This window comes from Heterocephalus glaber, unplaced genomic scaffold (genome assembly GCF_053883595.1).
Source record: "Heterocephalus glaber isolate CG9 unplaced genomic scaffold, H.glaber_assembly_v1.0 deba00000676, whole genome shotgun sequence".
NCBI classification, from domain to species: Eukaryota; Metazoa; Chordata; class Mammalia; order Rodentia; family Bathyergidae; genus Heterocephalus; species Heterocephalus glaber.
The window spans coordinates 21,915,775-21,942,857 of record NW_028258156.1 but is presented as its reverse complement, the minus strand read 5'-3'; the positions used below and the strand labels follow the sequence as shown (position 1 = coordinate 21,942,857).

At 38.0% G+C, this 27,083-nt stretch overlaps 1 protein-coding gene and 1 long non-coding RNA gene across 7 annotated transcripts in view; one reads left to right on the top strand and one right to left on the bottom strand.

The window, feature by feature from the left end:
• Positions 1-27,083, bottom strand: part of Cog5 (component of oligomeric golgi complex 5) — a 316,280-nt gene that overhangs the window by 20,814 nt on the left and 268,383 nt on the right. For 5 of the 6 annotated variants that reach the window (XM_087206494.1, XM_087206496.1, XM_087206495.1 and 2 more), the window contains 4 exons: positions 26,900-27,010; positions 24,421-24,483; positions 12,831-12,934; positions 5,343-5,580 (listed from right to left, as the gene is read on the bottom strand). In XM_087206494.1, the coding sequence (XP_087062620.1) occupies positions 5,343-5,580; positions 12,831-12,934; positions 24,421-24,483; positions 26,900-27,010 (516 nt within the window). Of the gene's footprint in view, positions 1-5,342; positions 5,581-5,625; positions 6,449-12,830; positions 12,935-24,420; positions 24,484-26,899; positions 27,011-27,083 lie in introns of those variants that run through there. The other variant, XM_087206499.1, reaches the window with a different exon arrangement.
• Positions 1,414-12,931, top strand: LOC110348025 (uncharacterized). The gene is made up of 3 exons (XR_002392980.2): positions 1,414-1,930; positions 4,522-4,719; positions 12,745-12,931. It is a non-coding gene; the product is annotated as an uncharacterized LOC110348025 (long non-coding RNA).

Here is a 27,083-nt window from a genome sequence, read left to right as displayed (position 1 = left end):
CTCACATCTGCAGTGTGGAGATGATAATATCTGCCTAACAGAATTATGTAACTGAACGGATGGATTCCATGAAGCTCTACATGCATGGCATGTAAGTGCTTCTTAAATGTCAGCAATTACTATCAGTATTTAGAAATCCTTAAGTTATTAGTAAATTAACCTGATTCCTGACAGAAGAATTTAGCACACTTTTCACTTCTCTTTATTTTCTTTTGCCTGGAAAATTCTGCTTGGCATTAATTGGGCTCTCTGTTCTTTATGAAGTGCACTCAGATGATAAACTGTTTCTCCACTCTTGGTATTAAGTATGCACCTTGGGCGAGAACAGTTTAGAAAATGGCTGAGAATACGCTGCTCTCTGGGAGGGCAGCATATTTATTCAAGAAAAACACAGGAAAGAAGTGAGCTTTCTCTCCTGCTGGCAGCCCCATGAAAAACTGCTCAAAATCTCCTCGCCACAGTAGACCATGGAGCCCTAATCAGACATTCATTTGAGAAGCATGTGGGACTGGCTATTAATTGTCAGGTACCAAGTCACACACGGGGACAAGATGATGAATTCGGTTGTCCTGCCTTCAAAGAATGTTAAATTTAGCAAAGAGGAGTATATTCATTCATTCAAACAAGATGATTATTCAACAAAATTGGAAGAAAGGTTATGCATATATGTAAATATATGCATATATAAATATACATTCACATACAAATACCCACACAATGATTATTATTAGGCACAACGCTAAGTGTCAGAATGTATGAACTAAGTGTTGAGCAGAAGTGGGGGGCGACTTCCTTGAGATGCCTTGAAAATGTAGAGTGGCCAGGTTAAGACTTCTTTTACAGGACAAAAGACACAGTATAAACTGTGCATCCAAGAGGGGAATTTTTCATAGTTGAAATACACTAAAATACGTAAGAGTAAGTAAAAAAAAGAAAAATCTAAGGGAAAAAAAGCCAGGATTCTTACCAATAACACAAAGCAGAAGAATAGCTGTGAGCCATTGTTCTCAAACTCAAAAGACAGCAAGCGAGAGAGGGCCTGCTCCTGGGACCTGGTTAGTTTATTCACTTTGTGGGAGCTTCTGGCCTCCTTCAATGCACCACTTACTTTACACTGACTACAAAGAAAGATGTGATCATTGTATATCTTTGATGTGGTATTTCTAATCATATACCTAGTATATATAAAGGTTTTTAAACACTGATTATTTATGAAGTGTTTTGGTCAGTTATTAAAAATTAACTTACTGGGTTCACTGTCTTCAAAGAGTACACCAAATAGTGTTCTGGCCCAGCACTTGGGCAGGTTAAAACATCTAAATGGCTGGGGAAAAGTTACTGTGAGAGAATATGACCTCATAAGGCTGAGAAATCTATGATGATGTAACAGATTGCTATGCCATAGGACAATTGCAAAGTGCTGAATGTTTTAAAATAAAATTTTCACCCATAAGGGACCTGCCAGGTTTTGAAAATCATTTTTTTCCTGCAGAATTCCATCGAACAATAAAGGCCATGTTTTAAAGAGCAGGAGTGTTCCTTTTAGAAGAGGTGACACTGCTTAGCTGTGGCTTCAGAAACGGCCTGTGCAATGGGCTCTCTCCAGCCCCCTTGCATGGAGGCAAGGGTGAGAGGTCAGCTGCAGGCAAGTGAGCTGTTACCACCGCAGACGTGTGGCTCACCACCCAGCACCTCTGGATACCCCCACAGCACTCCTGCCCTGACACGGTTCAGAAAAGTAAGCAAGAGGAATTAGAACACATGTAAGAATTCTGAATCTCTTGTTTTCTACATGCATATTTTCTGGACAAAGTGAAAGCGATATAAATGTACACTTAAAGGGCACTAGAAGACTTCTAAGTAGAAAGTGCTGGAAGTGCCACTGAACAATTTAATGTCAACTTCACTAGCCCTCCTCTCCCTTGGGAAGGTAAGGAAACTTCGGATGGAAGGGATGTGGGCTCCAGAGGGCACCGTGGGCAAATCTCCAGAGAGATTCAGACTCACAGAGCCCCAGGGGCCTTGGATAAGCGCAGCGCTGTCAGAACTGCTGCCGGATGAGGGTAGACATGGAGGCCATGTGGCCACAGCGGGGAGTTAATTACCTGTAGGAAGCCACCTTGAGCCTGTGACCTGGATTCCTGAGGGGTGGGGGTCAGTACTTCCCTCACTGTGGCCCTCCAGACTGCACCCTGCAACTACTTTCTCTCTGCACTGTGGCCAGTGAGGAGCAGTCAGGATTCTTTTAAAAAAAAAAAAACTCTTAAAACCAAACTCTTAAAATAGATTATAATCTGTCTATGTGATTAGACTTTATGCCAAATAACCTGCATTCCCGAACCTACTTGACTGGTCCCTTATTGAGCTTTCTCTTTCTGTGATTTATGCCAGAATAGCTGGCTCTTTATTACAAGAACTCTTTCAAACCCTCAGTGCATTTATTTGTGTGTTCTTGGTTCCAGTGACCTCAGCGGCTTTGTTTAAATTTGAATACAAATTGATATAACTTTCAATAATGAGGGAGTTAAAAGGCTTTCTAGTTCACAGTTGGTGCCTGTCATGAATATAAATGTCAGGGTAAAGCTACTTATTTAAGTGTTTTGACTAACCCTGAAAAAACACTTCCAACCAAGCATAAGTCTGAAAGCTGAGGTACAACAACACAGAACTGTATTTGCAGGCAAGAAACTAAACCCAGTGAAATACAAACTTCACATTCAAAATTTAATTTTTTGGCAGTACTGGGGATTGAACCCAGTGGCACTCCTCATCTACATCCTCAGACTTTTTTCTTTTCTAGTTTTTTTGTTTTGTTTTGTTTTGTTTTTTGTTTTGAGACAGGTTTTGGGAGGTTGCCCAGATTGGCCTCAAATTTATGATTTTCCTGTCTCATCCTCCTGAGTAGCTGAGGTTACAGGTGAGTCCCACCCTGCCTGGCTCAAACTTTAACTTCAAAAATGGAGGCAGGGACCTTGACATCATAGCTGGACCATATCTGCCAAAGTCACAGATATTAACTGCGATGGTGCATCTGTCTCTCCTGTGCCCATGGCTCACAGGGCCAGAGCTGCACTCACCATGAGTGGTGGGATGCTCTGAAACTGGGACTCCCTGTGCAGGCATGGACCAGGCATCTGCCTCTCCATCACTACAGGCTCCAGACAAATGCCACTGTGGCGCCGGAAGGAACACTCTTAATACTAAGTAAATGCTGTGTGTGCAAATGCCTTTTCTATATTTCAGGAAAAAAGCAGACACCCTCAACCTTAAGTCAGGAATAATCACTGCCGAGTTTCATTTATCTTAAGGGAAGGAACTCAGAAAAATTTGGCAATAAAATTATCAATAAGGGTAATCTGTCTTAAGAAAAAAGGACTGCAAATCAAATTCTCAACACTGCAGCTTGTGGAAGATGCTCCCCTGCCACTGAGGTCAGGTCCTCTGAGCAGGGTGTGTGAGTAGCAAGGGCTAAAGGACAATGCCTCTCCTCTCTCAAGCCTCACAGGCAACATATCATTAAGATGAAGCCTCCGCGCGCCAAGCGTGGCAGCTTGGCCAGCTCCTGCCTGGCCGCTGTTCTGATTGGATATGAAATGCTGCCTCCAGGAAGGTGACTCAAGAACCAGCTGGAGCAGAACACAAACAAGCTGGGGAGGGGTGGATGGGGACGGAACAGCATGGAGGAGGAAGGGGAGAAGAACAGAGGCTAGGCTGAGTAAGGCTCACAGTGTTTTCAACAATTAAAAGCAGGTCCTAGAACATCACTGTGTGTTCATTTCAATAAGCAGCCTATAATCCAGTAAGAGAGAAGACTCTGTGTATAATTCTGAGTTTACTTGTAAAAAAAAGCAAAAGGTACAGATGCCTAACAATAAAGGTGACAAAAACAGGTAAGAAAAAAGAGAGCCATAATAACGGGAACAATTTAATTTTCTGTTTTCCTGTGTGGCTGCTAAAGGCATATCTCCCAAATGGAAGGCTCTGGTTTTGGTGTGGTCTAGTGGCCTCATCCATATCATTTGGTTCCAGTTATAGGCAAAGAGCCTCACTCTTGAAACCTCTGACCGGTCCTTCTTCTAAGTATATCAGGTCCCAGGGAGCATCTGACAGCCATCACCTGGGCAGGGCAGGAGCTGTCAGCACAGGTCCTTAGCTCTGTGCAGGAACATGAACCAAGATACTCTCCGATGCATTCAGGAATAAATACTGACATTAACATTTATCTTTTATCTTAAGCAAGGAAAATCTGGCAAACTACTATGGAAACTCCATTTGAATAACTATTTAGGCTAGTAAAGCTAACAAGTTTGAAAGGCTTAAAAAATGATTTCACCCTTGACATGCTATATAAGAATCATCCTTGTGTCTGAATTCTTTCATGAAAGTGGGTATTTGGGGTGTTTCTTCTTTGGCTCTGATACCACTGGAAGGTTTTAAAAATCTGTTCTAAAGTAAAAGTAAAACAAGCCTTTCTGTAAGAGCTGATTATGGTTCTGCTATTTTAATTTCATTCTCTCTCAGAAACATCACAAAGCTTGGAATGATTTCACAGCTGGCCACAGACAAATATATTCTACTTACAAGCGGGAGACCAAATAATGAGACTCTGTATCTAGCTGGTTCCCTGTACATCTCAGAATTGGAACTCATCCCTGGAATGCTGAGCTGGCCTCTGTGGGATTACAGATTCTCTGAAGTCCTCTCTTCACAAGACAACAGGTAGCCCCTTTCCACTGGTTCAAAGGTTACTTCATTGCCTATGTCATCTTCCAGCAAGGTCAGATCAGTTAGTCTCATCAATACTGACCTCTTGGGATGATAAAATAGTTGAGAAAGGCCCATTTTATGTAAAAACAGGAAATGTTTATCTATTGTGTAAGGAGCTACTTTACCTTAACCTTGAAAGATCAGAGATGAGGGATGATTATTTTGTTAAACACAAGAGATAAAATACTTGCTACAAAAGTATCTTTAAGCTGGGTGTGGTGATGCACGTCTGTAATCCTAGCTCTCAAGTTTGAGCCCAGCCTGGGGAACATAGCAAGACCCTGTTTCAAAATGTTAAAAAGACTGGAGATGTAGCTCAGTGCTAAGGCCCTGGGTTTAATCCCAGTATAGCACCAACAAAACAAAACTCAACTCTTCATTCATTCATCCACTCATTTGTTCACTCATTTATTATAGTGCTGGGAATCAAAATTTTTCTCTCCTTTTTAAAATTTAACAAATTAATTTTAAGTGAGTTTACTTTATGTAATAGCTCTTTTAAAAAGCCTGATGAGCAGACAGCCTTTTACTGAGGCAGAAGCATCTGCTCCCTTGGTAGCTGTGCACCCACTTACCTGTGCAAAATCAGCAGCGAGTCGCATTTTCCCACCTTCACCAAGAGGTCTTATGAGACTGGCATTGCGGATAAAGAGTTCAATTGCTCTTTGGGCAATAGCTTCAGTGTTGTCAAAGACAAAATCCAAGCATTCAAACTGTTTAAAGTAGTCATTCATAACTCTGGCAATGAAACCTTGTAGCTCCTTCATGTACAAAGAACAAGGAATATCCAGCTTTCCTGAGCTGGATAATGACCTGTAAATTTTAAAAGAAGACAATAACCATCTTCAGCACTAGTGCAATAAAGTGCACTGATTTTCCCTCTCTGGTTGCTATTTCAATCCTTCGTAACTTTTTCCCTTCGTGAAATGAAAGGCACCATTTATTTTTTCCTAAGTGTTAAAGAGCATAAAACAATGGTAATTATATTCTAAAGGCTGTGCTTCGGTATCGGGAGGATTACTGAAGGAATTTTAGAATCCATTTACCAAAAAGATTATTAAGAATGAAACAATCAGCTATCTGTCTTGGATGAATCCCACAAGGGCCAACCTCATTCTCTGGCCTCTCAACGTCCCTCCCAGCCTCACAGCTCTCTGCACACTCCCATGTTTTGCCTGGGAAGCCAATGCCTCAATAATGGAACCCGAAATAGCATTTTACACTTTGCAATGGCAGAAAATGCTGTCCTCTCCAAACAAATCCTTGGCAAAAATATCTCTGTTCTTGTGCTATTTAATCAGATCAGGCCAACAGCAGAATTCTGACTGTGGAACTGGTTATGCAACAGTGGTTTGCATTTTTTCCTCCAGATGATGAGCTCTGGAAGGGCTTTAATTTGGATCAACAGATGATGCCAGCTGATGCTCCATGATATACTATTTATGACTTATAAATGTTTACAATTGCCCTTTAAAGACTATATTAAAAGAATATGAAATATTTATATGAAAGAAGAGTTAACCCAAATTAGAAATCACCTGATACTGGCTAACAGATGAGATCACTGGCTATATAATGCTGAATCTTTTCCAAAAAGCAATTTAAGTGTTTCCATATTCTGAGAACAATGCGGACGAACTGGGGAGGGTCTAGTGATGGACAACAGACATGACCAAAATTCCTAGAACAAAAGAATGAGGTGAACTCGATGACCATCAAATGCAGCAACAGTTATCACAGACAGAATGTTAGCCAGAGGTCCCCATTTCTAGAACAGAAAGAAATGCAGAAAGGAGGCTTTTGTCTCAGCAGAAAGGGATTTTGTCCAGATATAAAAAACACTGTCTTACTAGTGGCAAGGTCACTGAGGGGTGCATGGGGGAACATTCCTGTGTGTGGCGTCACCACAGGATGGAGCGCTTCTGGAGCAGAGGGGAGCCTTGGCCAGGCTGGGAGGAATCGGCCTTGCCAGATTCAGTCCGCCACATGGTCTACCTTTATTGAGACTTTATCAGTACAAAGGGCTACATGCCAAAAAAATAAATAAAAGCATAACAATCTCTTTTATTTTTTTTACTAAATTTGACTAGTTACAGTAAGTACAGTACACAGCGATGTTGTATGTATATGGTGTGGAATGATAAAACATCACCACCTTAGATATGTATTTATTCCTCTCGTCTAACTGCAACTTTGTACCATCTGACTAACATCACCCCGTTACACCTCATCCCAAGCCCCAGTCATCACCATTCTAATTTCTGCTTTTATGAATTCCATTGTTTTAGATTTCACAAACAGTGTGACAACATTGGTATTTGTTTTGCTGTGTTTGCTTTACTTTATTTAGTATAATGTCCTTCAGATTCATCCATGTTGTAGCAATTCACGGGAATTCCTTTTTTGAAAGCTAAATAGTATTCCACTTCATACATACACATTTTCTTTATCAGCTGGCAGACACCTGTTGATTCCTTAACTTGGCTATTGTAAACATGGTAGTGCAGCTCTCTTTGACTTACTGACTTCAAGTCTGTAGAATATAGACTCAGAAGCTGGGATTACTATATCATATGTTAATTCTGTTTTTAAGTTTTTTGAGGAAGTCCCATATAGTTGTTCATAATGGCTGTATGAAGGTACATTCCTATGAACAGCAAATGAGAGCTATTTTCTCTACATCCTTATCAACATTTCTGATCTGTCTTCCTTTTAATAATAGGCCTTCTGACAGGTGTCGAGTCATAGCTCCTTGTGGTTTTAATTTGTATTTTTTGAGTTCTTTACAGATTTTGGATTTTAATCCCTTCGAGTCAAATTAGAAAAATCACTGCCAATACCAATGTTATATTATAGCTTTTCTCTTATGTTTTCTTCTAGTATTTCTTATAGCTTCAGATTTTACATTTAAGTCTTAAATCCATTTTGGTCATATATGGTGTAAGATGAGGATCCAATTTCTTCTTCAGCACACTGATATCTGGTCTTCCCCAAACCCTTTATTGAAGAGAATGTCTGTGTCTCATTATGTGTTCTTGGCACCTTTGTAAAATGCAAAAGATTTATATAATCTAAAGAGAAACAAAAGGTTATTGGAACTTTTGTCAAAAATCAATTGACCCTAAATATGGGCTCTCTGTTCTGTCTCACTGGTTGATATGCTTATTTTTTATGCCAGTATCATGCTATCTCAATTACTATAGCTCTGAAATACAGTTTGGAATCAGAAAGTGTGATGCCTTCATTTTTGTTCTTTTAATTTCCCTTGCTGAAGATTGTCATAGCTATTCAGGGCTTTATGAGGTTCAAATGAATTTTAAGATTTGTTTTTTGTTTCTGTGAGAAATGCCTTTGGAATTCTGATATGGATTATACTGACTCTGTAGATCACTTTGGTAATGGGGACATACTTTAACAATATTAATCCATCTAGCACATAAATACAGACTATCTTTCTATTTGTGTCTTCTTCAATTTATTTCATCAGCATTCCTTAGTGTACAGTTTTTCAGTGTACAGTTAATCTACAGTTTTCAGTATACAGTTCTTTCAATGCCTTTTTTTTTTTTTTTTTTTTACTAGGGATCAAACTCGGGTCCTTGTGCTTGTGAGGCATGTGGCAGAACCACTGAACTATAACCCAGGCCTCCTTGATTTTTTTTTTTTTGACAGTGACTTATTAGTGTATAGAAATGCTACCAGTTTTGTATGTTGACTTTGTATCCTGTAACTTAACTGTATCAAATCTAAAAAGGTTTTTGTTTCTTTTTTTGGTAGTACTAAGAGTTGAACCTAGGGCCTCTCACATGCTAGGCAAATGCTCTACCACTGAGCTACATCCCTATCCCTTTTTAAAATTTTGAGACATGATCTCACTAAAAAATTGCCTAGGCTGACTTTGAACTCACAACCCTCTTCCTTCAGCCTCCCTAGAAGGTAGCATTGTAAGCATGTAGGAATTGGCCAAGATCTAACAAGTTTCTGATGGGAGTCTTCAGGGGTTACTATATTTAAAATTATGTTGTCAGTAAACATACTTTCAGTACCTCCTTTCCTATTTGGATGCCTTTTCTTTCTTTTGCCTAACTGCTTTGGCAAAGAGCTCTACTACTATATTGAATAGAAGTGGTGAGAGTGGACATCTTGTTTTATTCCTGATCTTAAAAAGTTTTCAGCTTTTCATCAATGAGGACATTACTAGTTGTGGGGTTATCATATATGGTCTTTACTGTTTGAGTAAACAGCTTTTACTTTACTGTTATAAAATCCCTCTTAGAAACTCTTTTGCAGCATCCTGTAAGTTTTGGTATATTTCCATTGTCATTTCTCTTAAGAGGTATATTCCTTTCATGGATAATGTGTTCAGACTTTTTTTTTTTAGATCATGAAAAAATGAATTTTGTCAAATGCTTTTTTGCATTTAATGAGACATTCATATGATTTATGTTCATTTTATTATTATTAATTTTTGGTACTTGGGATTGAACTTGGGACCTTATGCTTGTGAGGCAGGTGGCAGAACCACTGAGCTAAACCCCCGGCCCTGTTCGTTATTAATGTAATGTGTCACACTGATTGGTTTACATATATGTTGACCACCCTTGCATCCCAGGGAAAAGTCTCACTTGATCATGATGAATGATATTTTCTAAGTGCTGTTGAATTTGGTTTGCTAATATTTTTGGGTTCTTTTGTGTTTTTTGGTACCAGGGATCAAACTCGGGACCTTGTACTTGCGAGGCAGGCACCGGAACCACTGACCTAAATCCCAGGCCCTAATATTTTGTTGAAGATTTTGCATCTATGTTCACCAGAGTTACTGGCCTATAATTTCTTTTCTAGTGGTGTTCTTGTCTGGCTTTGGTATCAAGGTAATGCAAGCCTCATCGAAAGTTAGGAAGTATTTTGTGATTTTTTTGGAAGAGTTTGAGAAAGACTGGTATTAGTTTCTTTTTAAATGTTTAGGAGAAGCCATCAGTTTCTCAGCTTTATCTTTGACTGGAGACTTTTATTACTGATACCATTTCCTTACTCTTACTATTCTGCTCAAATTTTATATTTCTTAAGTATTGAGAAGACTGTATGTGTCCAGGAATTTCCACACAATTTTCCATCACAGCTGTATGGGTTCCTTTTCTATACATCCTAGCCAGAACTAATCTTCTGTATTTTTTTTTTTTTTTTTTTTTTTGGTACTGGGGATTGAACTCAGGACCTTGTGCTTGTGAGGCAGGCACTGGAACCACTGAGCTAAATCCCCGGCCCCAATCTTCTGTATTTTTAATGAGCCATTTAGGTTATCCAATTTGTCGGTGTACAATTAATTTTCATAGAAATTCCTCTGATCCCTTGTATTTCTGTAGTACCAGTTCTAGTGTCTCCTCTTTTGAATTTTCTATCAAAGGGGCTATCCAATGACAATTTTATCTTTTCAAAAAGCCAATTCTGTTCTTTTTTTTCCTAAGTCTCTCTTGCATTTATTTCTTCTCTGATGTTTAGTTGCTTCATTATGCTAATGTTAGTCTTGATTTGTTCTTTTTCTAGTTCTTTGAAGTATAACATTAGATTATTCAAGATCTTTCTTCTTTTTTGATAGCATTTATTCCTATAAATATCCCTCTTAAAATTCTTTTGCTGCATCCTATAAATTTTGGTATGTTGTATTTCCACTGTCATTTAAGATTTTTTTTTTTATGTTTCTTTTGGTTTCTTCTTTGACCCACTGACTGTTAGAAGGCAGGTTAATTTTCATATATTTGTGAATGTTCTAAGACTTCTCCTGCTAATGATTTCTAGTTTCAAGCTATTGTGGCAAGAAAAGATATGTACTATGATCTAAGTCCTCTTACATCTGTTCAGACTTGCTTTGTGGTCAAACATAGGACTTGTCCAAGGAGATCATTCCATGTGTGCTTAGGAATGTGTATTCTGTTGGTATTTTCTGCATCTGTCCATTTGATTTAAAATACAGTTCAAGTCCTCGGTTTCCTCATTAATTATGTCTGAATTGTCTGTCCATCACTGAAGGTCCACTATTTTTTTTTTTTGGTACCGGGGATCGAACTCGGGTCCTTGAGCTTGCACAGCAGGCGGCGAAACTACTGAGCTAAATCCCCGGCCCATGGTCCACTATTGCAATGTAATCCATCTCTCCCCTTTGATCTTTTAAATCCTTGTTTTACATATTCAGGTGCTCTGATGTTGGGTGCATGTATTTATAATTATCATACCCACTTGACTGACCCCTTTATCATTACATAATGACCTTGCCTTATTTTACAATTTGTGACTTAAAGTGTATTTTGTCTACTTTAAGTATAACTATCTACCTTTGCTCTTGTCTGGTTTTCAACAGTAAGGAATGTCTTTCCTATCCCTTTGTTTTCAGTTTATGTACATCTGTGAAGGTGAGGTAAGTCTCATATTTAGGCAGCATGCAGTTAGTCTTTTATATCTTTTTATGCTCATAAAAAGCACAGTTTAATCTGGGTACCATGCTGGAGAACAGTCTCAAGAGTTTTGACTGAGTTAGTTGCAATCTTTTCTTTGAGCAGTAGAAAAATAACATATTAAACCAAATTCTATAAGCATGTGCCAATATAAGTAAAATAAAATATTTAAAAATACATATTATCAATCCTCCATATGGATTAGAAGCTTGATTTAATTTGTTAGAATATAAACTTGCTTGGGTATTGCTAAAGCTCAAGTTTTCCTAGCTATTCCAAAGCCTTAAATAAGAGGTTCTCACCTAAGAAAGCACAGTAGTGAATTGTTCAGAAACTGTAAAATATTTACAACACAGCCAGTATACAGAAGTTGAAGGTGGAAGGGTAAATATCCTAAGTGAGACACTGTGTCTCTTCTCTTGTATGTGTAATCTCTCCTCCTCAGAGGGACTTACCCATTGCTTCCAGATCTAGGGTCCTCTTTTTGGTACCTTCCTTCCCTTACTCAAAAATGTCATCAGACATCAGTTATTTTATATTAAATGTGATTAGAAACTCTGAGGAAGGAAAATCAGTCTGGGAGGGGCTGAGCATGATTTGTTTTCAAAGTCAGAAGAGCATGGTTCCAGAGGTGTGGGTTTTTGTACAAGGGATACCAAACCTGTGACTAGGGGAAAAAGCTGATTGAAGTAGAGGGTATTTGTGAGAAGCAAGGAAAATGTTAAGACTGGAAAGGGAAGGTGGTAAAAGCTACCAAAATTCCAGTGCCAAGTTGAATCCTGTAAACCCATTCTATGTTTCAACACAAGGAGAGAAAAGAAGAAAACAAGAACAGCAATGCTCAAATCTCTTAACAGCACTCATGATGAATAAGAGGAGGTAATGGGCCAATGCTGTCCCAAAAGGAATAAGCCTAGGTCATAGGGCCCTTAGGGAATAGGTGTGGAGGAGTTGGGAGCCATTCTACATAATTTTTGGGAAAAAATCATTTCATAATTAAATTATGATTAGGGCTGTCTGAGGCCTCAGTAGTCCTGTGATGCTGTGATGCTCAAGAGCAATATTATATCAGCTGAAGACATACCTGGGTCTTTGAGAACCCAGCAGCAACACAAAAAGAGAAAGGTTTCACCTTGGGGGGGGAATGACAAATTCCTTATCAGCTTAACTCATCCCACCTACTGTTGTAAGAAGTTTTTCTCATCTCACTGTCCTAATCAAGTAAGCATAAGCTCCTCAACAGCTAAGATGCTCATTAGCATAAAATCTTCATAGGATTATTATCACGGCCCTCTGAGTCATCTGATACTTCCTTTGCTTATAAGATCCTCATCAATTTAGGATTATTGGCCCCCTCCAGTCATCTGATACTCCCTACAACCAACCCAATAAATAGTGGGAATCTTGGGAGAGTCTTTGTCTTTGCCTGCTCTGAGGCACTGACCTCCCCGCCCCCATATATCTAAAATTACACAAATCTCTACTGTCTTTTTTTCTTTAGCCCTCACTGTCCTGTCCTCCTTTCTAGGTAGTCAGAGGATTGATCTTCAATACGGAGGAGGAATGAAAAACAAAGGCAGTAAAGGCCTGTAAATTTCTGACTGAAAGTTTTACCCAGAAAAATCTTCTTGATGCATGGTGATGATTATGGCCTCGATGGCATCTCCTACTGAAGTCAGTAAGGGCTGCACAGCACTCCCCATAAGAGTGTGAATAGCCTGGCAGGGAGCAAAAAGGAAGGAAAGGGAAAATCAGAGAAATCAACACCAAGAAATCTGAGATGTGCGAAACATTTTGACTAACAGTTTTCATATTCTATCAAATTCAGACTATACATAGTTTAACTCAACAGAAGTCTGCTCCTCTCTCTAACTGCTGTCAGTAGCAATTTTCAAAGCTTAAAATATGTAGAACATGGCACTAAAAACTTTCAACTCCCCCACTGCTCTCGTTTCTCCCTAAGATTTAATGGTTAGATGAGCTCAGAGAGAAAGGAAGACATGCTAGAAGGGAAAAGTAGTTTCATTTATGAAGTGACAAGCAAATGAACACTTTATTTTATTTTTGGTTTCTCCAAAGAGTAAGGCAGGACCAAAAGAAATTCTTTAAAATTTGGAACATCATCATATGCTTTTAACCAGAGTAAATATAATAAATACACTAGTGATTCTCATAGGGAAGAACAGTGAGGCATGTCACAAATTATGTTTCTGCTGAGAGTTATATGGTAGTGATTCTCAACTGTGGGCAACTGTGCTCCTTGAGGAGTATTTGGCAAGATATGGAGAATATTTGGTTGTCATGAGCAGGAAGGGGGAGAAATATGCTATTAGCCTTTACTGGTAGATGACAGAGATGCTGCATCTTGCAGGACAGCCCCCCTAACAAGGAGTTACCTAGTCTAAAATGCCCATATTGCTAGGGGTGTAAAACTTCTACATAAGGCATAACCATTGCTAAGTTTATGTAGAAGCCTAGGCCTAAATTATGGGGTTTTGGTAAGAAAATATTGAGAGTCAATAAACATTCAAAATAAAAAACAAGTTATATATATTTCAGAGATGATTATTTCATTTAATGAAGACAGATGCCTTTGGGTCATACAAATGATCAAGTTCAACAAGAAAAGGTTAAATAGGATTCATCCATTTAGTTTCTGAACAGCACCTGTAATCCTTACTCTCTGATGAAAATAAACATACTATCTACAGAAGTGAGTACATGTGATACAGTTTGCCCTCGAGGAGCTTGCAGTGACCACACAGGAAAAAAGGCATCATGATGTATGTACTATGGCAGAGCACTGGGGGATTATGGGGGGTGGTGTGTCTTCTAACTTATGCTGACAAGATGTGAGAAAGAAAAAGTGTTGCTTGAATTTCAAAGACAAATAGGAAAGAACCAGAAAAGAAGGGAGGAGCTAGAGAGCCTCTGTTAGAAGGCATAGGAGCCTGGGGAGAGCTGATTAGTCTAGGCAGAGCACAGAGGCTCCAAGCACCTGCGTGGAAGACAGGAGCAGGAAAAGATACTCTGTACCGGCTGCCAAGGGATTAGGGATTTATCATGAAGGGACTAGGAAATCCATAGTGAGTTTTAAGAATGAAAAAATGTAGTAAAGGAAAAATTGTTTGGAACAGTAACCTAGATAAATTAGACTAAAGACAAGTGAACAAATGCAGGGCCACAGCATGGTCAGATGTAAAATGAGTGCCTGAACAAGTAGGGCAACAGGAGTAGAGATAAGAACATGGTAGGACTTGGTAATTAGCTCTGGGAATGTATGAGAAGATTTAAAGGCTTTTGTTTTGGCTTGGTTTTGGTTTTGCAGTGCTAACCCATGGCCTCTTACATGCTAGGCAAGTATTCTACTAATAAGCTATGTTCCCAGCCTGAAAATATTTAAGAAAACAGCATTTTTCCTTTAATGATTTAGTGGTACTGTTAAATGAATATGCAAATACAGGGGCAGCAGAAATTGATTTGAGGATGGAGAGAGAAAATGATTAAGAGTTTAGTTTGGGACATGGATTTTGAAATGATTATGGGAAATCTACATGAGCTATCAAACAGTAGGTACTGAGACACATTAGCACATTCACAGCAAGGCCATACATGCATGCCTGTCCCATCAGGCAGTTTGTATTACCCAACGTGACTGTCCCATGCTGCCTGATGAGACAGGCATGCATGTACAGGGCATTAGAAATGTGTTAAATCTGCATCGCCTGAGTCACTTTGACTAGATTTTGTAGTCACCAGCTTTTAATATGGGTAGGGAAGCCAAAAGACTCAATGAGATCCCAAAGGACTTTACGTACAGTAAGGCAAAATACCATTTTAAGGTCATACAAAAGTCAGAGCCTTTGATGTATGAGGAGGGATTAAAAACATTTATTGAATATACATTATGTATTCGACACTGTATTATGTATTCCACGTGTAATAATTTTACTTAGAACTAAATTATTACTTCTTCAAAGAATTATTAAAATTTCAAATTTATAGATGGTGAATCTAAAGTAATTTATATACACTATAGGGAAACTCAAGACAAGGAGGTTGTCCAAAGACATAAGTGAACAAGTAGAAAAGCTGAGATTGTCTAGGTATATCAGATTCCTATGAGCTATGCAGAAGTCACGGCAGAAGTCAGAAGAGACCTTAGAGTTTGGTAGAAGTAAGTAGACAAGATTTTAATAAGGAATCGCAGACTTTTCAACTTATGGTATGGAGTATCTACCATAGAACCTTCTACAAATAACTATGGGGAAAAACATACCAAAAACAAAACAGAAAAACCTACTGGAAGACTTTAGAGACAGAAAAGTGCAGAAAGTTTTAGAGAGGTGTGGAGCAAACAACCAGAAGAGTGTGAGTTTTCCCTGAGTTGTGGCTTTGGTAAAAGGATGACTACAACTGTGCTAAGAGAGAGCTGAGTGGTTAAAACCCATGAGGGAGAAAAAGTAAACCACATTATCTTTTAGGTCAAAGGTACAGGGGAAGGGAACTGTGTCAACTCGGATTTCAAAAGAGTAGGAGGGAACCTTGGAAAGGAGAAAGCCAACAAATAATGCATAATCTTTTGTTCAAATTCAGCACTGGGCTTCAGGTGACTTGTCATCCATGCACGTGCATAGCAGACTAAACATGGCTTGGAATTGAGACTTAACAGGCTGAACTGAAATCTGAGGCCTGGCCTTTTTTTAGGTATGACAGCACACAGCTTGAACGTAATCAAGTTAATTGCCTGCTAAAAAAAATCAACACTCTTACAAGAAGTTTAAAAAAATTCTGAGTCCATATAATGTAATGTTGACAATGTTTACGATATATTCAAAATTACTCCATACATAAAAGCTAGAGTTTTCAAGGGAAAAGATATCAATAGATTGTAAGACTGCATAACTCTGTAATCATAAAACTCCCCTAGCCCCACCTGTGACTGAATGTGAGTAAATAGATAAAGATGCTTCTTAGTTCGCACTAGATAAGATCCCTATCAGTCATAATTATCCAACCCTTTGTTGGGACACCACTATCTATCTATAGACCAATCTACAAAGCATCTGCTGACTAACAGTACAGGTCAGGCTAATTAACATACAAATGTAAGACCACTAAACCTTTGTTCCTTCTTCTGTAAATTTCGCCTGTTAACTCCCCTGCAAGCCCCTATAAAAAGAGCCTGGACTCTGGAGTAGCCTCTCTAAGCTACTTTGCGTTGGGAGTGCCGTCTGGCCAGACTAAGGTCTGTTTCACTTTCCAACTTGTCTGGTGTGTTCCTTCCCGGGTGTTCTTCGCTACAGTCAGCTCCTCAGAGATTTTGGTAAAGACAGCGGTCTTACAAGATGTCAACTCTGAAATAACCTAGATGCTAGACTCATCAATGAGGGAAAGAAAAATATGGCCACAGTAAGTAAAATACAGTAATAGGGAATCTCAGAAAATAATTCAAACTGATAAAGAATCAAATGGAGATTTAAAATTTTAAAAAATCATACTATCTGAAATTAAAAAACTGACTGGACAGGCTTACCCGAAGAAATGATATGACAAAGGAGTCAATAAATCTGAAGATAAAATCAACAGAAATTTATTTGGAGAAGAGAAAAAAGACAAAATTAATTGCATTTGTGAAACAATTGCAAAAGATCTAATATGTTGGTAACTGGAGTCTTATAAGAAAAGAGAAAATGGGACAGAAAAAAACTATTGAGGACAAAAGACCCCAAATTTCTCAAAATAAATCAGCAAATCCCAAAGAGGATAATTTTGAAGGGAATTATCCCTAAGCAGATGACAATTAAACTACTGAAAATCAAAGAGAAAATCTTGAAACTACTAAAGGAAAAAAAAGGAGACCACAAATCACAAATAAGAGAATCAGTTTTAATGACTGAAGACTTCTGATCTGAAAGCAGGAAGGTCAGAAAACTGTGAAACAGCGTATTTATGGTACTGGGGATCAAACTTGGGACCTTGTGCTTTCCAGGCAGGTGGTGGAACAACTGAGCTAAATTCCTGGCCCAGGAACAGCATATTTAAACTCTCAAACTCCTAATTCTATTTCTTTCTCTCTTTTTTTGGTACCAGGGATCGAACTCAGGACCTTGTGCTTGTGAGGCAGGTGCAGGAACCACTGAGCTAAATCCACCCCCCTCCAATTCTACTTCCAGTAAACATATTCTCTAAGCTGGGCATGGTGGCACACACCTGTAATCCCAGCTACCTGCTCAAAGGCTGAGGGCAAGGCAATGGCAAGTTTGAGGCCACCCTGTGTATCTTAACAAGACTTTGTCTCAAAATAAAATAAAAAAGTTGCAGATAAGTGGGAGAGAGCTTACCTACCACATGTGAGTCCCTGGGTTTAATTCAATCCTCAGTACTGCAAAAACAGGGGGAAAAAAATCCTTCAAAACTGAAGGTGAAGGAAAAAAATGGAAATAAAGCTTTTATAAATAAGGAGGGGAAGAGGGGTTGAGGGAGGGGAGAGGAATGGGAAAAAAAAGAAGCAAGATATATCATGTACAGGTACAAATTCCCTATGATGAGTGTTATCATTAAGTATATCTAAAATGTACAAAAGATTAATTAAATTAAATCTTTTAAAAACCTGAAGGTGAAATAAAAGTATTTCTGGCAAAAGAAAATCAGGGAAGATTGTTGCCATCAGACTCACATTATAAGAAATGATAAAGAAAAGTTGAAGACAAATAATACTAGAAGGAAACTTAAAATCATGCAAATAGGCATAAGTACAAATTAAAGTGAATTCTAAAAAAATATAATCATCCAAAAGAAAGTGGAAAAGGAGGAAAAGGGAGGAGAAAAAAAACAAAGACAAAAAGCAATAGAATATACACCTAAATAAACCCCTTTAGTGACTGTATTATGTTAACAGCCAAACACTGATTAAAAAGCAGAGATTATCAGAGTAGACAAGGAAGACCCAGTGTTGTGGTTTGTATCCCGATGTCCCCCAAAGCCTCATACACTCATAGGTGGGGCTGTGGGGAGGGGACTGGATCACGGGGGCCTGGCATTCAGCAGCGGATCAGTCCATGGGAAGTTTATGGCTGAATGTGATGTGTGGAGGTGTGGCCTGGTGGGAGGAGGTAGTCACTGGAAGTGTTGTCTGGAGGGTCTGTCTCCCTCCTCCTCATTTGATCTCTCTCTGCTTCCTATCATCATGCTATGAGCTATGCCCCTATGCCATGCTGCCCTGTGTTAGAGCCAGGGGACTATGGACTGAAGCCTCTACAAACTGAACCAAAATAAACCTTTCCTCCTTAGAGTTGTGGGTGGCAGGTACTGTGTCCCAGTGACAAGGAAGTAGCTAAGACACTCACTGTATACTTCCTATAAGAGAGTCACTTAAGATAAGGACACAGGGCTGGAGATGTAGCTCAGTGCTAGAGCACTTGCCTAGCATGTAAGAGGCCCTTGGTTCAAACCCCAGTACCACAAAAGTAAATACACAGAAGAACTGAATACAAATGGACAGAAGATATGTCATGCAAGCATTAAGCATACAAAAGCTGGAGTAACTAAATCAACATTAGATGAAATAGAATGTAAAGCATAAGTATTAACGTTAAAGGGGGATGTTTCGTAATAAAAATGTCAGTTCTTCAGGAAATCATAACAATGATAAACAAAACAGTCCTTCAACAGAGCTTCAGAATCAAAGTGACAAGAACTAACAAAATCAAAGAAAGAAACAGGGCTGTGGGTGTAGCTCCATGATAGAGTGCTAGCTTAAAATGTACCTGGTCCTAGGTTCAATCCCCAGTACCATACAAAAATGAGAGAGAGAGAGAGAGAGAAGCAAGTTCATACACTTTGTAAATTTTAACTCCTCTATCTCAGCAATTGATACAACTATATAAACTATCAGTACAGATATAGAATATCTGATATATAATCATTACCTTGATTAATTGATATTTATAACACTACACTCAATAACTGCAGAATATAAATTATTACTAAGCACATATGGTTCATTTTCCAAGATAAATCATATGCTGTCTTAAAACAAAACCTAAACACATTTATACATCCATACATTCAAAATACAAATATACAGAAACATAATACATACCAAAAGACAAGTTAATGCATTTTTATTTTTGTTGTTGTTGTTGTGTTTTGAGACAGGTTCTTTTTGGTTTTTTTGGTACTGGGGATCTTGCAAGGCAGGCAGCAGAACCACTGAGCTAAATCCCTGGCCCTGAGACAGGGTCTTGCTATGTAGTTCAGGCTGGCCTCAAACTCATCAGGTAGCCCAGGCTGGTCTTAAACTCGCAGTGATCTTCCTGCCTCAGCCTCCCGAGTGCTGAGATTACAGGCCTGTGCCACCATGCCTGGTTCAATTAATACATTTTTTAAAGCCAGTGTTCATACAGAGTATGTTCTCTGATGACAGAATTACATTGGAAAACAGTAAGCTACACACACACACACACACACACACACACACACACAGTTGAAAATTTAAAAAAGTGCTTCTAAATAATCCATGATTCAAGAAGAAATCACAAATGAAAATTTAAAATATTATAAACTACATGAAGATAAAAAGCATAGCATGTCAATGCTTCAAGGGAAGCACAGAAATGGTTCAAGGGAAGTTTGCAACTTTAAACGTTTATTTTTGGGGAAAAAAGATCTAAGACCAATGATATAAGGTCTCAAAATATCTTTTTTTTAAGCAATGAAAATCCAAAATAAAAAAGAAGAAAAAAGAAAGATAAAAATCTCAACACTGAGGAAGACCCAAGTTTAAGTCACACCTGAATAGCTTAGCAGGATTATTTCAAAAGAAGGGGTATGTGTGCTAGGGATGTAGCTCAGAGGTAGGGTGTATCCGGGTTCAATCCCCAGTAAACAAAAAACAAAACCAGAGAAAATAAAGCCTGAAGTTGGTTCTTTAAAAAGATCAACAAAGTTGATAAACATCTAGCTAGATTAATCAAGAAAAAACCTGCACAATCAACAGTATAAAAAAATGGGGGGGGCTATCAGTGTACATCCTAAGACCTTAAACAAGAGCAAATGATACTATGCACATTATTCAGAAAAATTAGATGGATAGACAAATACCCTGAGAGTTACAAAGTATCAAAGTCCACTACAAGAAGAAAATCTGTACTGCCCTTATCTACCAAATAAATTAAATTGGTAGGAAATACTGAATGCTTTCTTAAAGTCAGGAATCAAGCCATGACGACCATGTTCTTGGTTTTATTTAACACTGGACTAGAGATCTTAGCAGTGAAACAAGACATGGAAAAACAGGCATAAAGAAAACTGCCTCAGTAACATATAATGGCTTATACTGAAAACTTTGTAGCTGTGAGAAGCTTGCCATGTGGGGAATATGAAACAGGAAGAGAATGATGTGAATGCCTTCATATCAAGGATGGGTAGAGATAACTACCAAAGGAAATGCAGAAAGATTAAATTAGATTTCAGATGCTCTTTATGAAGTGGGCAAGTCTGTTACATACATACACACACACAAACATATATATATTTTTTTTGTACCAGGGATTGAACTCAGGACCTTGCGCTTGTGAGGTAGGCATCGGAACCACTGAGCTAAATCCCTGGACCCTCTGTTACATATTTTTAGAAGATTTATCTAAAATAGCCCAGATTATAAAAATATTGGAGCCTCAGCAATTTGGAATATTTCCTTATATAGTATATCAAACCTATACAATAAGGGAGAAGTGAAGCACTGCCATACATAAAGTTAGCAATACAATCACTATCTACACAAGACAATCTCAGTAAAGATGAGTCAGAACTACTGGGCCAAGGTGGGTACACCTGTAACCATGGTGGCTATAATGAAATGACTCTATAAGTACACTCAGTTATGAATGGAATTCATGACATACTAGATGTGAAGAACCTCAAGCCTAAAATAACATTTAATTTTGGATAAAATCTCAATAAGGTAAGGAAGGCTGTATAATATATAGTATATATACTTCTGATTTTGTCATTCAAATTCTTTTTCTATTTAAGATCATCTTTGGTGGTTGGAAGGTCTGGTATCCCAAGACCAGAGTCAGGATACCCCATTTTGATAGAAGCATTTCTTTAATATATGCATATTTTTAGTAAATAAAATAGTATTTTTCAAATACTGGGAATCAACCTAGGGCCTCTCAATGCCAGGCAAGAGCTCTACTACTGAGCTACATCCCCAAGCCCTCTTTTTATTTTATTTTAATTTTGGTACCGGGGATTGAACTTGGGACCTTGCACTTGCAAGGCAGGCACCGGAACCACTGAGCGACATCCCCGGCCCCTTTTTATTTTATTTTGGGTCTAAATTGCTCCTGCTGGCTTTGAATGTGTGATCCTCCTGCCTCAGGCTTCCAAACAGCTGGGATTACAGGCATGTGTGTTTAATGCTGTCTCTGCAGTAATAAAACCATACTGTATTGCGTTTGGGTTTTTAGGCTACAGTCGATTATGTATCCTAACATTCTATCTCTAATTTAAAGTGATTTAACACATTTCCTACAATTCTATGAAAATTAAGGTTCCCTTTTTTATCTTTAAGTCAGTTTTGTCTTTCATATAAGTCATAATGGTTTTTGTAAGACTTAACTAAAACACAAAATAAAACTTCGTTGAGTTTGTTAACATAAACAAGTACGCCTCTAACTGGCAGGGCCCTGCAGGACAGCACTATAGTGATCACCAGTTGTCTTTTACCCAGTTCCTGAAGGCAAAATTGGCGATGAGTCGGCAAACTGTAGCACCCAGCCACACGTGGTCCTCAGTAAACCAGAGTGAGGGCTATGGCCAAAATAGAGAGTTTCCCCTACAAAAGCTCCAGCTCCCTGAACAGAGACTAAAATTAAGAATAATCTTTACTGTATGTTAAAAATAAAATACACATACAGGGGCCAGGGATTTAGCTCAGTGGTTATGCCGCCTGTCTCACAAGCATAAGGCCCCGAGTTCGATCCCTGGTACCAAAAAAAAAAAAAAAATACACATACAGAAAATTCATCCTACACTGAAGTAGAGTCCCTAAGAAATTTCTATTTTTAACTTTTCCAGGTGATTTTTATCATTAGGCAAAGTGAACGAGCAGGCGCTATGTCTTAACCTACAGAATGGACTTTTTTCAAATAATAGGCTGTGACCATTACAGTTCTCTCTTAAAACAGAATGGATCACTATCAAAATATTTTAAAAAGTAGTAGATTTGTGTAGAAAATATTAGAGTGAATCACACAACATAAGGGTAAGGACTGTTTTATGAAACTTGTGCAAATTACAGAAAGGTGTATAGTCTCGCCATATTTACAACCATATATATGACTATATATTTACAAATGCTAATGAATTATGTATGTATAGCGACATCTGAAGGGCTGGGGATGTAGCCCAGTGGCAGAGTGCTTGCCTGGTCTATGTGAGGCTCTGGTTCAATCCCCAGCACTGAGCATGCATGTGCACGTGTGTGTACACACACTCAAAACAACAACAAAAATGTTTGACAGTTACTGCTAGAAGATTAGAGAAAAAAATGTGTTAATTATAGAAAAGAAGACAATCTGTTCCTTGCGTGCAATCAAGAATTTAAAAATGCTTTAAGTTTGTCATATTGGCCCAATTTGATAGTATAATTATGATCATCAATGAATCTGACAACTCTTACTAAAACAATTATTTTATTAGGGCAGCTTTCAAAATTATTTAAATACAATGAAATGAGAGCACTGAGAAAAAGAAAAGGATACAGAAAAAAGCATATGAGTGTACTGCTACGCAGTGGGGAAACAGACTCTGTCTCCTCTCCAGAAATCAAACAAACTCACATGGGTTTGGGGTCCTGACATTTTGCAGCCTGCTGAATTCCCATCCACATAAGCCATGGCCAATAATCTGGTCTCAGATTTCCCCTCCCCATTAGGAATTGTGAACAGACACTCTCCCAACTTTCTTCTCTCTGGCGGCTTTGCCTTGTCTTCCTTACCCTCTACAAGTGATTCTCCTTAAGGTTTATCAGCAGGCCTTTATCACCCTCTCTTCTTTTTCACTCTCTGTAGAAATCTAAATCCAAACTAATATTATCTTGCTTTGTACTATCATTTTGCAGATGCAGTAAGGCAAGAGATAGCATATTAACATGTCTGAGTTGACTCAGACTGGTTAAACAGCTGAGATGGGAGATGGGACTCATACACAGGTAGTTTAGCTCTAGAGTCTCTGCTACATGGCTTAGTTCTGAGTAAGCACCAAATAAACATTTAGCAGATGAAGGAATGAATGAATGGTTACTGAATGATGGTGGCAAGGTGCAGTAGGCACAACTCTTCTGAATCAGTGAGATCTGACTGTACCAGCTGTATGACACTGGGCAAGATATTATTTCTTAGGTGTATAAAATGGGCAAGATGAGTTGCTGTAGTAAGTCAATATGTGCCTGTGCGTGTGTCTGCTAAGTAGTAACTGCTAAGTAAGGAAATCTACTGCTGCTAGAAGAATGCATAATTTGCTTTTCTTTAAAGAGTTACCTATTGTTAACTGGATATGGCTCTGAATCTTATAGCATTATTTTTATTAAACTTCCTGAGTATTAGAAAAGGGGTATATTTAGGTTAATACAAAAAAATAGGACTGTGTCTTGATTTTACACCATACAGTTACACTTTAAAGTAGGGTTCCTTGGCCTGGGTATCACTGATACTCTGGGCTGGTTAACTTTGTTGTGAGGGTGGCCGTCCTTCCCAGCACACAGTGCTCAGCAGCATCCTGGCTTCCCAACACTCTGTATATGCCACTAGCACTCCGTCCCTTGTCACAACAGCCCCTGTGTCTCCAGATATTCTCAAATGTCTCCTGGGAACAAAAGCACCCTGGAGGAGAACCACTGCTTTACTGGATAACACTGGACTATACTGCCTTAAAATACAGTTAAATACTTGTAAAACTCTTCTATGTATAAAATTATCACAAATAGAACACAATCTGTAGATACCAAGAGGATCTATTTTTAAATTCTAGAAAATACAAACATATATATTCTCTTTCTTTAGGATATTATCAACATGCTACTTCTGATATATATAGAAGATTCTAAATTATTTTTAAAATATAATATCTACTCAGCCAAACAATTCTAAAACCACTCTGACATACACAAAAAGATTAAATTAAATTATTTTACCTTTAGGGCTGAAATAATAGTTTGCTCAGCGGCTGGTGGGAATGAGCTCTGACTGGAAACCACCTAGAATAAGGTTTTGATCCAGTTACATTTTTGCTTACGTCATTTATTGTTGTAAATACTAATTTTCATCAGAACATGACAAAGCCATTTTCATAAACTACATTAAAATATTATCATTACTTTATATGGCATTTCATACATGATTTAAAAACTCAGTTGAAAAACACTTTCATGTACAAAGCAAATACACATTTCAAGTACAGACATTCCTCGTTTAACAACTTACCTGTTTAACAACTGTTCAGATTTACAATCTGTCCTTTTTGTGTACAGTTCTGCCCATCTTGTTTACAGAGCCTCAATATCTGTTTTTGTGCACTACACCGTGTTTATAGAGTACTGCAATTTTTGCTGGTTGTACTGTACAGTACAGCACTATAGTTCTATCTTCTGTTACAGTACTACATGTAAGTTATGCAAATAAGAGCAAAGTCATCAAGTTGGAGTTTCTTTTGACTATTTCTTTATTCTCAATATTGTAATGTTCACACTATATACAACTCCTCATTTAGTGACCAATCCAATTAACATCCTTGTCACAGGACCATAACTTGGTCATTAAACAAGAAGCATCTGTAATTGGAACCTTAAGAATTTTAAGGGCTACCTTTCCTTTATTCAGTTCAAATAGGTTTTAACTATAAACTTTTAGCTTGAAAAGGTCAGAAGAAAGCCATATTTACTTATTTCTTTTAAAATATTCACTTTTCTTTAGGCTGACTCTTACTTCAACAAGTCTTTAAAATACAAATGTCAGATATTTGCATTTTTTAGAAATCAATAAAAGTATCAATAAAGACATTTAACTCAGGCTAAATAGAACAATCTTTCATTTCCTGTGGTGCTTTATAGTAGTGACAAAAATAAATGGGATATGCATCATTAAATTTTTTTGATAATTTTACTTTTCTGAGATATACTCATTAATAACCCTTTAAAATATATTTTGCTTATTGTGTGAAATAATGTTTTTAGAAACTCCTAACTATAAAAATGTTTAATACTTACATAACTGTTGGAAACCAAGTGTAAAGACCAAGGCCTGGGATGAACTCAATCCTTGAGACATGGTGGAGGAGAAGGGAATAGCAAGCTGCCCCTCACCTGCCACGGGCTGTGTGCTAGCATGCCTGCACCAGCCAGTATCAAGGAGAAAATCAACTATAGCTAAAGTCTGATTAAAGAAAATACACATTCCAGTGCAGTCTGTAAATTATGAGAACCTGATGAACTTTCCTTAAACCCTGGATCATATGCTTGCTTGCTTCTTCTTTGTGCGAGTTTAATGAAAGTGAGGAGCACTGCCAGATCTGGTCTTTTTGTCCACTAGAGGCTAAAGTCCCCTGGTCCTCCCCTCTTCCAGATTATCTTTGTGTCTTTTGTTTTTAATCCTTGTTCACCCCACCCTGGTCAGGATAAACTCACAGGATGGCTCCTATACATAACTATTCTAAAATACAATCATGTTAAAGCTCATCTTAGAGGTGAATTGTAAGAACATTAATCTTCATCTTCCTTCTAGTCTTCTAAATATTTATCTTTCTACTTACTCAATATTTTGAAAATGATCTACAGAGGATTAAACATGAGCTACTTGAAAGTTGCAAATGAAGTTGAAAGTGTTGTTTTCCTAGTAGTGAAGAATATAGTTCACCTTAATCCTAATAAGAGTTGGCCCCCAGTGAATACACACCGTATTCACATTGCATTAGGTATTACAATGCAGAGATTAAGTCATGCAGGAGGATGTACACTCGTTAGAGGTTACATGCAAATATTTTGCCATGTTAGATAAAGGATTGGGCGTCCACAGATTCTGGTACCCACAGAAAGTGGGGGGCACCCACAGATACCAAGGGGTGGCGGCATATGGAGACAAACAGGGTTAGGCATTTCTGTCAGATGCTTTAGTACAGAAATAACAGCAACAACAAAAGTCTACTGTTGGTTTGCAAGTACTCATTAATGATGATACTATAAAAATTTATTGTTTTTAATAAGGCATCTCCTTGCCTTTTTGAGCTATGGAAGCACTTTTTGACATGTTGCAGGGCCTGATAGCTCTGATTCTGTCATTAGCTTTGCTATAACTTATTAATACCCACACAAGGTCAAATTATAGTTTTCAGTAAATATGAAACATATCTACTCATCCTTAATAATTTGTGCCATCAATTTGATTAACTTGAGAGTCTACAGTTCATGTGTTTTAAACCAAATGTAAAAACAAAAAGCACAGAAATAATAAAGGCCAGTATCAAAGACTGTTTAAAAAGAGTTAACTCTTTAGCTTATTTTATAATCATGACATTTTCATAATATTCTTTTCCAAAAAATTAGTAATTTGTGAATTGTATAAATTTGAGGCAAGAAGATGAAATTAAATCAAAAGAAACTAATTAAAACAAAAAGTTACCTTTGTTATTGATTGGTGCAGCTTATACAATGAATTCATTACTGCCACGTTTCTTTTTTGCCCTTCAGTAAGAGGCCCAATCACCTGACTCGCATCTCCTTGTGTGGACAGCTGTAAGAATTCAACACAAAAAGATATTACCGAAATGATACTACGTGTTTTTTCTTCAACTGAGGAGACATTT